The 14,755-nt window shown below is 53.3% G+C and overlaps 1 protein-coding gene across 11 annotated transcripts in view; it reads right to left on the bottom strand.

Annotated features, from left to right (window-relative positions):
* The window catches only part of Anks1a (ankyrin repeat and sterile alpha motif domain containing 1A), a 165,593-nt gene that overhangs the window by 57,020 nt on the left and 93,818 nt on the right, over nt 1-14,755 (bottom strand). For all 11 annotated transcript variants that reach the window (XR_013046873.1, XM_076558351.1, XM_076558356.1 and 8 more), the window contains one exon: nt 8,920-9,494. Coding sequence is in view for 10 of the 11 variants with exons in the window: in XM_076558351.1 (XP_076414466.1) it covers nt 8,920-9,494 (575 nt within the window). In the remaining variant the exon portion in view is untranslated. The remainder of the gene's footprint in view (nt 1-8,919; nt 9,495-14,755) is intronic.

The raw sequence follows: 14,755 nt of genomic DNA, 5'->3' as shown, positions 1-14,755 counted from the left end.
CTCTCTACTGATCACGTGGTAAGCTCACGGAAACTTCCTTCCTGAGACAGTGATGCGGAAGTCCGTCTCTCCAGCAGAGCTCACTCAGGGATCCTGCCCCGTGGAAAGCATGATGAACCCGGGGCGGCCTCAGGATTCGGATGTCATCACAGCCCCACAACTCAGAAATGCAATGCGTGAGCAGTAAAAAGGCGCCAACACCGTCTAAAGGAACAACAACCAACCCAACCCAACCCAGGGAAACCAGACCAGGAAAGGCAGGCAGCAGCGTGACAGCAGGAAACGGGAAGGAAAGCTAAGTTACAGGGTCGTCTCTGACTTCTGAGTGTAGAATGGAATCTGAAATTTCTTTACAGAGAGACGAACACAAAGTAACTGAATAATGCTGCTGGCGCCCTTCTCCCGTCCCGTCCAGGCCAGCTCAGTCGCATCCTTTGTCCCACCCTTTAGCCTTCTGTGGACTAACAACAAGCACACAGGCAACCTGCTTACTTACCCTTTCCTTTCTGTCTCCCGGTGAGCGTTCTAGAACGCCCATGCTGTGAGAGCAAGAGGCTCTGTCATTTTAACAATGCTGCTTTCCCAGCATCTACAACAGTGCCTGGGACACAGCAGGCACTCAACAAACTAGCTTGATGAATAATTGCAAAGAAGAAAAAACAATAAAGACTCCTATTGTGTCTCAGATGCAACTGTTTTAGAATCATCTAAGGCAAATTACCATTGCCCAAATCATACAAAACCTCTCCATCCACAGCCTGGTGGTGCTCTGACTACAAACTAGAGTCAGAGTGTACATGTCCAGAATTGTCCTGGAATGTGAAAGCAGGCATGACGGTGCACTCCTCAAATTTCATTGTTGCAATCTGAGGCCAGTGTTGGCTACATAGGAAGACCCTAAAGTACCCCCACCCCAAAACATCAGAGACAATGTTTCCCTGATTCTCAGCTCTGGAATAAAGACTACAGTTTAATCATCTACTCACTAACTTTCATGTATCACCAGAGTTGGTTTTTTTTTTTGTTTTTGTTTTTTGAGACAGGGTTTCTCTGTGTAGCCCTGGCTGTCCTAGAACTGGCTCTGTAGATCAGGCTGGCCTCCAACTCACAGAGATCTACCTGCCTTTGCCTCCCAAAGGAATGTACCACCACTGCCCAGCTTCACCAGAGTTTTTGGTTGAATGTTTAAAAACAAATGTTGGAAGGCTGGAGAGATGGCTCAGAGGTTATGAGCACTGACTGCTCTTCCAGAGGACCTTAGGTGCCTAGGTTCAATTCCCAGTTCCTACATGGTGCTTACAGTTTGTAACTCCAATTCCAGGGGGATCTGATGCCTTCTTTAGTTCTCCATGGGCACCAGGTATACATGTATACATGCAGACAAAACATCCATGCACACAAATTTCTAAAAAAATACATGGTAATTCACACCTTTAACCCCAGCACTTGGGAGGCAGGGGCAGATAGATCTCAGTGAGCTTCATGCTACCTTGGTCTACGTAGTGAGTTCCAGGACAACCAGAGCTACATAGTGAGATGTACATTTTAGTGCTCATGCTTGTTCATGCACCCCCTCTCCTACTACGCACACAGGAAGGAAGGAAGGAAGGAAGGAAGGGAGGGAGGGAGGGAGGGAGGGAGGGAGGGAGGGAGGGAGGGAGGAAGGAAGGAAGGAAGGAAGGAAGGAAGGAAGGAAGGAAGGAAGGAAGGAAGGAAGGAAGGAAAGGAAGGCAGGCAAAGGAAATTCTTACTTGGCTGGCAAATTCCCTAACAGCACAGAACCTTCACCCTGTTGTGTATGCTGTACCCAATGCCCCCACATGGTGCTACTGCCCCTCCTGCCGCAGGTGAGTGGGGCGAAGTCATTTATAAAGGATGGGAAGGCTGTGCAGGAGGTGGTATGGGAGACAACGAGAGGCACAGAGGCCTCTAAAGAATGCAAACATTGCCACAAACACTAGAAAGAGAAAATAGAAGACAAGTCCCTGTGCTGGAATACAGGATGAGAGAGAGGCCAAGAAAGCCTAGCACTGATGCCATCCTGGAAGCGGGACACGAAATGAGCAGAGGGAGAGCACAGGTGAGGGAGGGCAGGATCGAAGCAGGGCTGGGAAAGAAGGCAGACAGCGGCAGGAGGCGAGAGGAGAGGCTGAAACTGGAGAAGGCAGGCCCAAACTTCCAGGCTGAGAGCTGCAGCAGGGACACCTTCCAGGCCAGGTGCCCAGCTCCCTGCTTCCCCAGAATGCCGCCAAGATGGTCCAGGAAGGCCAGCGGGAGGTGTGGTCAGTGTGGAGCCAGGACTTAGAAGGCTGTGAGTGCAGGTGCAGAGGAAGGTGTGCAGGCAGTTCGTCAGTCTGGCTAACAAGAGTTCCCAGATCTGACACAAAGCCCAAGATGCAGAGCTGCCTGGAAACAAGAGTGACTTAAGCAGTGTGAACAACTGCCTCCAACCTAAAACCAATGGAATCGGCCAGGATAAAAGCTGCGCCTCCAGCGTGTGCCAGGAAGCAACTTAAATAGGCATTCCAGGCTGTCCCCAGAGGCGGGAGTGCCACATTCTCGTTTAGAGTGGGAGGGCTGGGCTCAGTATAAAGTACGCCCGCTTACGTGCCAAGGAGAATGCACACTGCAGACCTGTGGCAAGCTTAGGGTCTTCCGTGGAAGCGCAGCCCTCCTGCGTAGCCCATGCCACCTCCCGACTTCTCAGGGGTTAAGGCAGACAAAGCCTCTGTGGAGCCGCACCAATCATCTCCCCTCTTGATGACATCATGCTAGCTCCAAGGGACAGTGCTGGAAAGGGGGAAGCTTGGGGACCTGGCCTGGAAGGGCGCCCTTCCTGCCACCACTTCAAGAAGGGACTGGCTGAGGGTCCCTCGGCCACCGCTTCAGACTGAAGCACAGCTCCCCAAAGGGACACTCCTAAGCAGGAATCACGCTCGGACTACGTAGAAGGCATCCAGAGCACGTCCCTGCTCTCCTCCGTCTCCCACTTGTTTAATATTTATGAAAGCTGATTACAAAACACAGATTTATCACTTAAGCCTTCAGCCAAGTGTTCCCTGACTCAGATGTTTATGCTAAGTAGACAAGCAGCCTTCTGTGGTTTTCTCCTTCATAATCTTCGATCCCATTCAAAAGCAGGCATGGGGGAGACCTAGCTGACCTCGCAGACATTTATACCTCAGACACAACCTGCCCGGGCAGCTGCTTTTCTGACAGTCAGCATCCACTTCTCAGAGGCCTACAGCTGCAGGTTCAACAACTACATGGTGAAAAGTTACGGAAAGGAAGAAGCTGATGCCTGTATTCTATATACACTGATGGTTCTCACTGTCTACATTACAGAGTCAAACACCTGGTCACACAGCGCTTCATTCTATTAGTCACAGTAAGTAATCCAGAAATGACAGGATGCACGCATCAGAGTGAGAACAGGCTGTAAGTGCTCCACCATCTTACGCAAAGGGCTTTAGGATCCTTGGGACTCGCCTGTCACAGCAGCGCTGGTTTACAGACACTGGTGTGCAAAACAGTTAATTCTGGCATTAATTGTTGTCGCTGCCTATGTGACTGTGTGCAGGGGGCAGGCTAGGAGTTTACCTAGAGACTCAGATACCACTGAAACCGACACCTTGGCACAGCAGAGCACCAGAGCCTTTCCTATGGATGAAGTGGGAAAAGCTTTGAGTTCTGAGTCCCCAACCCCCATCCCTGTCTCGCAGCATCCCTCATCCCCCTCTCCCAGCATCCCTCATCCCTGTCTCCCAGCATCCCCCATCCCTGTCTCTCAGCATCCCCCATCCCTGTCTCCCAGCATCCCCCATCCCTATCTCCCAGCATCCCTCATCACCGTCTCTCAGCATCCCTCATCCCCGTCTCCCAGCATCCCCCATCCCATCTCCCAGCATCCCCCATCCCTGTCTCCCAGCATCCTGAACACTCAAGCAAGCATTGCAAACAAAAATGAGTTTGGAGAGCTGTGATCTTTGTTCCAGCACAAAGCCATCGACACTTGCTTAGGGGTGACACAAATAAGGTCCCCTTGAGAAAGATGTCACAATCTACTGAAGAGACTTGATAATGGCATTATTGCTGGGCACAGTGGCATGCCCCTGTAATCCCAGGACCTCACAGGCACACTCTAGCAGGAGGACTACTGTGAGTTCAAGGCCAGCATGGACTACCAAATGAGATGCTCAAACAAACAAAAAGCCGGCACTTATTTATGCCAACAGTGCCAATAGTGAGCTTCTTGGTGGGAGGTAGGCTGCAGGGATAGTGACAAGTCCCAGTGGGGAACCCAGGCTCGAGGGTAAAGGAGGGACTAGAACCTGGGCAGAACTTCCACGGAAAAGGCCCCTCATAGGAAGGACACAGCCCGCCCAGCTCTCCCTGGGACTGTCAATGCAGAGCGTACAGGCAGGTTGAGGGAAGGGAACGGACTTGAAAGGTAGGAGGGATATGGTCGGCACAGCATCTGGACGCCCAGCGATGTTAGCACAGCTCCACAACACAACAGTGAGCCTTCAGATCCGAGGGGACTGAAACACCCTGATGGCAGAGTATTGGAGGAGCACACTCCGGGGCCTGGGGTAGATTCCTAGCAGCATATATACACGGGCAAGGGGCGACATGGAGCTCCAGCTCCACATTCTACCTTGTCATGGGAAGGTGTCTACAATGTGCAGTTATTGGGTAAGAAAAGTAAATTATCAATCAGTAAGCATTCAAACCAAATTTGGCTGTGTAACAAATATTCACCTAGGTTACCTACATGGGAGGTGCATGTGGTTTCCCCTCTCCTTGATACCTACGCTTCTGTCATACACAGCTTCTCACTTTACCCTCCGGTGAGCTACAGGAGAACTCAGACAACATCTCCTGGACTCTGGAATCAGCAGCCCTCTTAGGCAGAGCACTTCAGTGAGCAAACTCCATTACTTCTTGGTTAGCAAGACTCTGGTAGGACATGAGAAAAAGGCTGATGTCGCTAATGGATGCTCTTTTGGAGGCTGACCTTCACCAGGCCAGCACTCAGAAGTCATCTTGCCCAGGGCAGTTCATCAAGGGCTGCATCACCAGAAGTAATCAGCATGCCCTCAAACCTATGAGCTGAGCATGCTCCCAGCCAAAGCGCCTCAGCCATCAGCCATCCAGGTTCAAAGATAGTCTGTGTTCAGTCCCGTTTCTCCAAAGCTCCAGGAAGTGACAATATTAGAATCTGCCATGTCCCTACTTGGGCCTGTTTCACAATAAAGAACAATGACCCTGAGGATGTATGAGAGCATCCATGGGATGTGGAGTGGATGGTGGCAATGGCTTTCGAGGCATTACAGAGGCCCAAAATGTCTCCACCTTGCACTGTCTTTTAGAAGTACTAGCCAGACTCACTGCAACTCCATCAGTGCTGAAGTCACAGCTGCCCTGGACCTTTGCCTCCCCCTCCCAGGCCTCAGTGAGGAGCTGCCTGTTCTCTGTCTTCTTCAGAGCCACTTCCCCAAGACCGTGGATCCAAGTTCACCAAGGAAAAGCTCGGCAAGCACAGGATGTGGCGATGCAGCCTCCAGACCTTGACTAGGGTGGGGTGGGCACAGTCAGCACCAAGGCCCTCATCTGGGACAGCCTGCCAGAGGCTTGGGTTCAGGACTAGTCCAAGGGACACTTCTGAAATTTTTGCAGAGAGGAATCCACAAAAACAAGCAAATTATGGCTCAAAAGCAATGCTGAGGGGCTGGGGCTGTAGCTCAGTGGCACAGGACTCACCTGGCATATGAGTTCCATCCTCAATGCTGTGAAAAAGACTGTCGCAGGACCACCCAGTGTGTGTCCATCCCCACACAGCACACGATGGTCACAGGACCACCCAGTGTGTGTCCATCCCCACACAGCACACGATGGTTGTGGGACCACCCAGTGTGTGTCCATCCCCACACAGCACACGATGGTCGCGGGACCACCCAGTGTGTGTCCATCCCCACACAGCACACGATGGTCGCGGGACCACCCAGTGTGTGTCCATCCCCACACAGCACACGATGGTCGCGGGACCACCCAGTGTGTGTCCATCCCCACACAGCACACGATGGTCGCGGGACCACCCAGTGTGTGTCCATCCCCACATAGCACACGATGGTCGCGGGACCACCCAGTGTGTGTCCATCCCCACATAGCACACGATGGTCGCGGGACCACCCAGTGTGTGTCCATCCCCACACAGCACACGATGGTTGCGGGACCACCCAGTGTGTGTCCATCCCCACACAGCACACGATGGTCGCGGGACCACCCAGTGTGTGTCCATCCCCACACAGCACACGATGGTCGCGGGACCACCCAGTGTGTGTCCATCCCCACACAGCACACGATGGTCGAGGGACCACCCAGTGTGTGTCCATCCCCACAGAGCACACGATGGTCGCAGGACCACCCAGTGTGTGTCCATCCCCACACAGCACACGATGGTCGAGGGACCACCCAGTGTGTGTCCATCCCCACACAGCACACGGTGGTCGCGGGACCACCCAGTGTGTGTCCATCCCCACACAGCACACGATGGTCGCAGGACCACTCAGTGTGTGTCCATCCCCACACAGCACACGATGGTCGCAGGACCACCCGGTGTGTGTCCATCCCCACATAGCACACGATGGTTGCGGGACTATCCATGATGGTCGCAGGGTCACCCACGATGGTTGCGGGACTATCCATGATGGTCGCAGGACTACCCACGATGGTTGCGGGACTACCTCCGGCATGCCTGTGATTTTGCAAGCAGGGCTCAAATGTATGAATTCTTTCATAATGGCTCAACCACCTTCAATTTTCTTTCAGATTTAAAATACAGCAGTGTAGCCTGGCATGGTGGTGAACATCTACAACCCCAGGACTGCAAGTTCAAAGTCAGCTTGGGCTACATGAGGAGACCAACCAACCAACAAACAAATAAACAAACTTGTGAAATACAGCAAAGCTTCTGCCCAGCATGGTGGCTCACACCTGTGATCCAAACACTCAAGGGCCATGGGAGACAGGCGAATCTTAAATTTGAGGCCAGCCTATGCCACATAGTAGAACCCCATCTTGGAAAAATGTGTGTGTGTGTGTGTGTGTGTGTGTGTGTGTGTGTGTGTGTGTGTGTGTATGCGCAAGGGTGGTAACAGCACAAAAACCTCATCACGTTATAAAAGCAGAGAAACCTTGTATAGGTGCTGTGGTGATCTGGCTTGTTCTCCAGGAGGAAATACAAAGTGAAAATACATAAGACTGCCTGGCAATGCCACACCTGAGCAGTGTGTGAATGTGCTTGTCCAGCATTATGGACATCCTAGGATAAGGATGCCTAGGAAGACAGCCATGAAGAGGAAGCGGTTCAGAGTCAGCCAAGTTGCCTTCCAGCACATCTGAACAGTCCTGCTCACTGGCTTCACGCAGTTCCCATCTTGCCTCATCTTCTGGGCCTCCCTGCGTTTGGTCCACTTTCTACCCTGACCACACTTGCACTCTCTAGGAACCCAATGTCCCTCTTTCCCAGCTCCAGCAAACCATCTGTTCGTGTTGTCTCTTCACTGTGTTAGCGTCAATCTGGTTTGAACCAAAGGAGTATTAATTCCTTGGTTCCAATCTAACTCCACTTCTCCGTGGAAGCTCTCTCCCACACTGGTGCCCCGTCTACAGACCTACTGCTCGACTCTGTCCCCACCCCATTCCGGTGCTATCCTAAAAGTGTTCTGAGGGACATCTTCTTACACATACTCTGCAGTGTAAGCCGGGGGACCCAGGAGCAACCTCCCAACAGTGACTTCCCTCTAGTGCCTGGCACCTCTCTGGAACAGGTCCAGCAAGGCTTTGAGTGAGCAATGAGAGATCTTTGCACAGGGATTCCTGCGTCTGTTTAAACAGTCCTAAGACCGGTCTTATCTGAAGATAAGGAGCAGAAGGAGCTGCCCCCGCCCTGCCCACACTGGGAATGGGATGGGCTTTGGTTTACATAACTTTGCAGCAGCAGGGCCATCGGGCTGGGTTGGGTATAAGGGCTACAGAATGTTCACAGGCACATGGCAGCTGTGCTGCCCCTCCTTTTAGAGAGCTAAATGCATCCCAAGATTGTTCCTGGGAGACTGGCTGAGTCCACTTCAAAGATAGCAAGCAGATTGTGAGGCGGGCACTTTAACATTCCCAGGGTATTTGCCAATCTTTCAGACACATGTTCTTCTGCCCAGTAGGACACTCCAAAGGTCTCTGGGAAATTGTCGGTTCTACCTCCAAATATTCAGTAACAGTGGTTAAGAGGGACCCTAGGTCTCACACCAGAAATGCGTTCTCCTCACCACGCTTTGATTCTTGAGCCTCCAAAGCCTCTGCCTAACTGAGCTGGGAATGTGGGACCGGCTGCGTGCATCTGCTGGGAGAGGCTTCTGGGTCTCAAGACCATGGCAAGAATAGACAGGAGGAACGCCGGATAGAACACCCTCCCCTGGAAGCCCTCCTCACAGCTCTTCCCAAGCACTGCCCACCCTCTCCCCACCTGCTGCCCCTGCTAAGCCTGGCCTTCCCTCTGCCTCTCCAAAGACTCGCAGGAAGTGCCATGGCTCTTCGGAAGTAACTCCAGAATGAGACAGGCAGATGGGCTCCAAATGTTTCCAAACACATGTCATTTCTAGGAACTGTCCTTCCCTCAGCCCTGCCCTGCCCTGCTAGGTCTCCACCCTCAGGTTTAACTATTCGGGGCCATGTCCTCTAGGACCCGGGCTTCTGGAGCTTGCCACAGTAACCACCATCAGAAACATTCTCAGCACGGTGCTGAGGAACGGGGCAGTTCTGGCCCGGATCCTGGTCCCAGAAGCCAGCACACGGGGAGCTGGAGTGGGCTGCAGCCAGGTCAGCCAGCCCACATTCTCTGTGACATCAGGACAGCCTTACCTCATCCCACTCCGAGGCAAATGAAGGTGACTTCTCCAGCCGCTTCTTCCCGATGCTGCAGTTGGACAGAGACTCGCTGCGACTCCCCATGGTGGTGTCCTCCGTGGGGGAGCAGGTCAGAAGGTCGGAGTCAGACTTAGACAAACTGCGGCTGAGTTTGAGCTCCGCTTTGGGCTTGCTGGTGGGAGGGGCTCTGCTCCTGTCGTCCTCTTCCTCAGCACCAGCAGGGTGCAGAGGCACTGTGTGAGTCCACGTCTGGAGGTGTGCTCGGCTGCCCGGGGCAGGCAGGCCTGCTGGGAAGCCCACTCTCTTGCTTTGGTCCAGGATGCCGGGCTGTGGGCTTCCAGTGCCTTGCACACCCGGCTCCTCCAGCTGCATGCTGGCCTCGTGGCAGGCGTCCTGCTGGGGGGACTCGGGGTGGTTCTGGCTGGGGGCAGTAAGCAGCTGGAAAGGGTCCTGCCCCACCTCACACACTGGGGAGGAGCCGTGGAGGAGACCTGAGAACTGCTCCGGGACCTGCCCGTCCTGCCCCTCCACAGAGTCCTGGCTCCGGCTGCTGCTGCTCTGCCTGTGGTCTTGGAGTGGACAGAGAGAAATAAAAAATTAAACGTGGCGAAAATCAACAGAGTTCCTACGCAGCGCGTGATGGCAGAGCAGAGTTCACAACAGAGAGAAGAAAGAGGTTGGGTAGGCTGAGGGGAGGGAGAGGACAGAAGAGGAGGAGGAGGAGGAGGAGGAGGAGGAGAACAGTTTCATATTGTTCATGTTCAATTTGTACCCAAAGTCAGGGCATTTATGAAATCCCAAACCCTGGCCTGATTAATGCTGCCTGGCAGCCATCCCCATGTCAGACCTCTGTTAACATTAGCGACCAGACCTTGCTATATAAGGCCAGGAGAAGCACTAACTACAGACAGGAAGGACACACAGAAGGACAGAGTGAGGACAGAACGAGGGACAGGGAGCAAGAGTGTGCCAGCGAAAGCGACTCCGGGGACACTGGATACATTTCCATAAAGGCCACAGTGTTATTTAGAGCCGCCCGCCCGCCCGCCCGCCCTTCCTCTGGCAAGCAGTTAGGAGGGGAAAAGGGAGGTCATGAGCACAACCTGCGACTTCTGGAATTCCTTAACTGAAAGTGCAAAACAGAACGGCGGGGGAAGTAACTGCTTCCTTTCTCCTCGGGGCCACTCAGATCCACATCCACGCCTCGTCCTTCCGCAGGAACAGACTTTTCCCTTTCTTTTTTTTTTTTTTTTTTTGAGAATGTGTGCGCCTCACTCCTGCCAAGGCCTCCCAGCTGCTCATATTTGTTTAAGTTTAACCTTAGCTGATCCACTAGAAAAGGAAACAGTCTGGTTTGTCAAGCCAGGAGACAGCTGCTGCTCTCTGGAGACCTCCCTCACACTGTAGAAATCTGACACTGCTAGTTCCCGAGGCCAACTACTACCATACTCTCAAAAACGTCTGCCATGAAGTAGCGTCAATAATCGGCCAAGTCCACGTCTCACGTCAGTGCCACCCTGGGACACCCTGTGGGAACTCAGTCCTATCACAGGTTTTCACCCACGCCGTCAGCTGAGGCAACACCACACCCGGCAGTGATCACATCCAAAGCTAATGTTTAGGCGTATCGTCTACATGCGTGGAAGTGGTACTATTCTACACGCGTGCATCCAAAGAATCCCCTGATCTGCCCAAACGGCCCAAGAACTGTTCATGAGGCCGAGCACCACAGAACAGAGTGTGTGGTTCCAGTGTTTTCACAGATGAGTACTCTGTGGCCCCAGGCATGGTATGCTTTGCCCAGGGTGGTTGGGCAGAGGTTTACCCAGGAGGAAGTACTGGCTCTGCTCCTCTCCAGCTGTGTGGCCTCTGCAGACTGGACTGCATGGTGCTTAAAAATCCCTTTACCGCCACGACAGTGACGAGACTCCCAGTCCCCACATCCGGTGGATGGCACCTGTCCCTTGGGTGCTGTACAGTGCTACCTGGTGCCTCTTTTGCTGCAGAGTGCAGCCCCCACTCCAAACTTTCTTGTTATACACTGGCAGCTGCAAGGTCCCTAAGGAAGCTCAGTACACAACACAGGGAAGTTGGGGAGAAGGGGGCAGATGACCAGCGTGCCTACATGAGGTGCTAAAATAGTCTCCACAAGGTGATGCCAGGGTGGTTCTCACAGTGCTGGTTCTTCTGAGAAAGCCTCTACGGGCCCCAACACCCAGCTCACCCCAGGCGCCTGCACCGCTCAGCTCTGGGCAGCTCTGCAGGGCAGAGGAGGGGCAGCCAACTCTCATTACAGGCTCTGATTACTAATCCATGGGAACCCCGAAGTATGAACTCCAGTGCCTCCCTCCTTTACATCTGACCACCCTGGAACTTTCACATCCTTCATTCACTAATCCTGTACCCTACAGGGCAGTGAACAAGGCATCAACAACTTGAATGAGTTCCTCAAGTAGAAAAAACAGAGGTGAGCAAGTGAGAAAGCGAGTTCCATTCAGCATAACTGGGGCCTGAGGAAGTCATGACTTCACAGCTGCCAAGGGCCGCTGTGACAGCGGGTCCCCAGGACGAGGCTGCCTGGTGACCCTGTATGTAGAGGCTACAGAGAGGACAATACATGACCACCGAAGGGAGGTTTGGGTCAATAGTGCTTTCCCTGGAGAGGCTGACGGATCTGCCGACTGTCCAATGCTCCTGCCCAGGGTGCACTATCCTTGTTGATATTCAGGAAGGGGCCTGGGTTACTCCTCTGCATCAGCTCCAGGCTCTCAGGTGAAGGAGCAACAGAAAGAGAACTCCACAGCCCAGCGCTGGGAGACTTCTTGGCTCACCGGACTGGTAGGGCTCAAAACCCAAGTCAGAGAAGGTTCTGGCTGCTTGCTGGGGAGCTGACAATGAAGGCCCTTAGACAGCCACCCACTCATGCCAGCCATCAATGAAGAAAGGGAGGCAGATGCCAACACCAGGGGGATGCCGGGGGAGGCTGTGGGCGGAGACAAGGGATAGGAGCTTGTGGAGGGTGGAGATCTGTGGAGGGTGGAGATCTGTGGAGGGTGGAGGGTGGAGGTCTGTGGAGGGTGGAGGTCTGTGGAGGGTGGAGGTCTGTGGAGGGTGGAGGTCTGTGGAGGGTGGAGGTCTGTGGAGGGTGGAGGTCTGTGGAGGGTGGAGGTCTGTGGAGGGTGGAGATCTGTGGAGGGTGGAGGTCTGTGGAGGATGGAGGTCTGTGGAGGTCTGTGGAGGATGGAGGTCTGTGGAGGTCTGTGGAGGATGAGGTCTGTGGAGGTCTGTGGAGGATGGAGATCTGTGGAGGGTGGAGGTCTGTGGAGGGTGGAGGTCTGTGGAGGGTGGAGGTCTGTGGAGGTCTGTGGAGGATGGAGATCTGTGGAGGGTGGAGGTCTGTGGAGGGTGGAGGTCTGTGGAGGATGGAGATCTGTGGAGGGTGGAGGTCTGTGGAGGATGGAGGTCTGTGGAGGGTGGAGGTCTGTGGAGGATGGAGGTCTGTGGAGGGTGGAGGTCTGTGGAGGTCTGTGGAGGATGGAGGGTGGAGGTCTGTGGAGGTCTGTGGAGGGTGGAGGTCTGTGGAGGATGAGGTCTGTGGAGGGTGGAGGTCTGTGGAGGGTGGAGGTCTGTGGAGGGTGGAGGTCTGTGGAGGATGGAGGTCTGTGGAGGATGGAGGTCTGTGGAGGATGGAGGTCTGTGGAGGGTGGAGGTCTGTGGAGGGAGGAGGTCTGTGGAGGGAGGAGGTCTGTGGAGGGAGGAGGTCTGTGGAGGTCTGTGGAGGTCTGTGGAGGGTGGAGGTCTGTGGAGGGTGGAGGGTGGAGGTCTGTGGAGGGTGGAGGTCTGTGGAGGGAGGAGGTCTGTGGAGGGTGGAGGTCTGTGGAGGATGGAGGTCTGTGGAGGTCTGTGGAGGGAGGAGGTCTGTGGAGGAAGGCACCTGTGAGTCACAGAAAGTCCAACCTGCAAATCTCACACAGGGAAGAAGCCTCAGCACCTGAAGAGCTAGATCATCAAGGCACAAGAACGTTAGTGTGTCTGTCTGTCTGACCCTTTCTCCCTCCCTCTCTCCATACAGAGACAGTGTCTTGCTGGACAGTCCTGGCTAGCTTAGAACTCTAGTCCAGGCTGGCTTCACACTAGCCACCCTGCTCCTCAGTGCTGAGACTACAACTGTATGCCCCCTTCCTCGGCTGAAACTGGGATCTTGAGAAGTTCGTGCACTGTCTGTCCCTAAAAAAACTGTACCTACCCTAAGCATGGTGGCTTAAGTTACTTTTCTATTTCTGGAATAAACCACCATGACCAAGGCAACTAATAGAAAAAACTGAGGACTTACATTTTGAACTACAAGCATGAAGGAGAGGGAATGAACCAGAAATGGTGTGAATCTTTACACTTTCAAAGCTGCCCCAAGTGCCAAACCTCCTCCAACACGGCCATACCTAAGTTTCCCAAACAGTGTTACCAACTGGGGACCAAGTACTCCCACGTTCAAGGCGATGAAGGACATCTTATTCAAACCATCACACGGCTCAAATCTATAATTCAATTCAGGATTCTGAGGCAGGAGGACTGCTCTGAATTCAAGACCAGTTAGTCTACATAGCAAGATTCTGTCTCAAAAAAGAGCAAGAAAGAACATACTGAAGACAGCAGGCCCTGCACAAGACTGCACTGTTCTCAGAGGGCACGTGCGTGCTCAAGGAGAAAGGTCCTGACCAGGTGACCCGGTCACTACTACAGACCATGATCTCAAAGAGTCCAGTCCAGTCCACAGCAACCTGAGAACAGAACAGAGGATGGATTGGGAGTCGAGAGGTCCAAGTGACAGTCCATTCCAGTGGCTTTCCCTCTTGGGATCTTTTTCTGAACATGAACAGCTGGGATGTATGAGGTCAATCAGAGACACTCTGGTCTGAGTGTGTGATTACCTCTGTCTCTGCAGCCCCTCCCAGTGATGAAATGGTTCTAGTCATGGGCAAAGATATGGGTCTGGATACAGTGGACTAGAGCTTAAGTCCTGGCTCTAACACCAACACTGGGCATTCAGAGCCATTGGTTTTCTCTCCTGTAAGCTGCTGCAATGCTAAGCCTGTTCAAGACTCAAGAGACAACTAACCCATTCCTCCATAAATTCACCTCGCCCTCCTGGCTCCCCCAGGCTCACCCTGCTCACCCTACCAGCTTTCCCAGACTCCCTCTGCTCACTCTGCCTGCTCCCCCAGGTTCCCCCTGTTCACCCTGCTGGCTCCCTGAGGTTCTCTTGGTCAATTCTGCTCACCCAGCTGGTTCCTGAGTCTTCCCTTTAGGAAGCTCTGGTCTCTGTGTTTCTGGCACTTTAGAATTCCCACCAACCATGAAGAACTGGTGTCCTATTTACACAGAAGCTGAAGTTTCAAGAAGGTAAGTGACCCTGAAGGTCACCGACCACAAGGAAGCGAGCAGGAGTTCAAATGCAAGCCTCTGCATCTGGCCTGGCCAACTTCATTCTGTCTTGCTCCTTTCTGAAAACTCTGTTGTCCCCATGAGAGCGACTGTCCCTCCTGTTCTTCCAAATCATCATCTTTACCCACAGGTACGTTCTGGAGGACATGACAGTCTCCTGAGAGGATTGCAACACACGTCATAACCGTTCCATCCTGTCACCATATCAAAATCCAGGGAGTTTCATTTCTTCCCATTTGTCTCAGAGAGGCACCTGCACCATCTGGATTGACCAACAGCCTTCCAACCACCTGACACTTTCGAGTCTTCATCCTCTAGCTCGGAGTCCCTGGAACCTGTGTTAGTAGTGGTGGCCACATGCTCATCTTCCTCTGCTCCCTTGACCTGG

Source organism: Peromyscus maniculatus, chromosome 21 (genome assembly GCF_049852395.1).
Source record: "Peromyscus maniculatus bairdii isolate BWxNUB_F1_BW_parent chromosome 21, HU_Pman_BW_mat_3.1, whole genome shotgun sequence".
In the NCBI taxonomy this organism is placed as follows: domain Eukaryota; kingdom Metazoa; phylum Chordata; class Mammalia; order Rodentia; family Cricetidae; genus Peromyscus; species Peromyscus maniculatus.
Note: the sequence above shows the minus strand (reverse complement) of the source record. Positions and strands in the feature narration are given on the sequence as shown.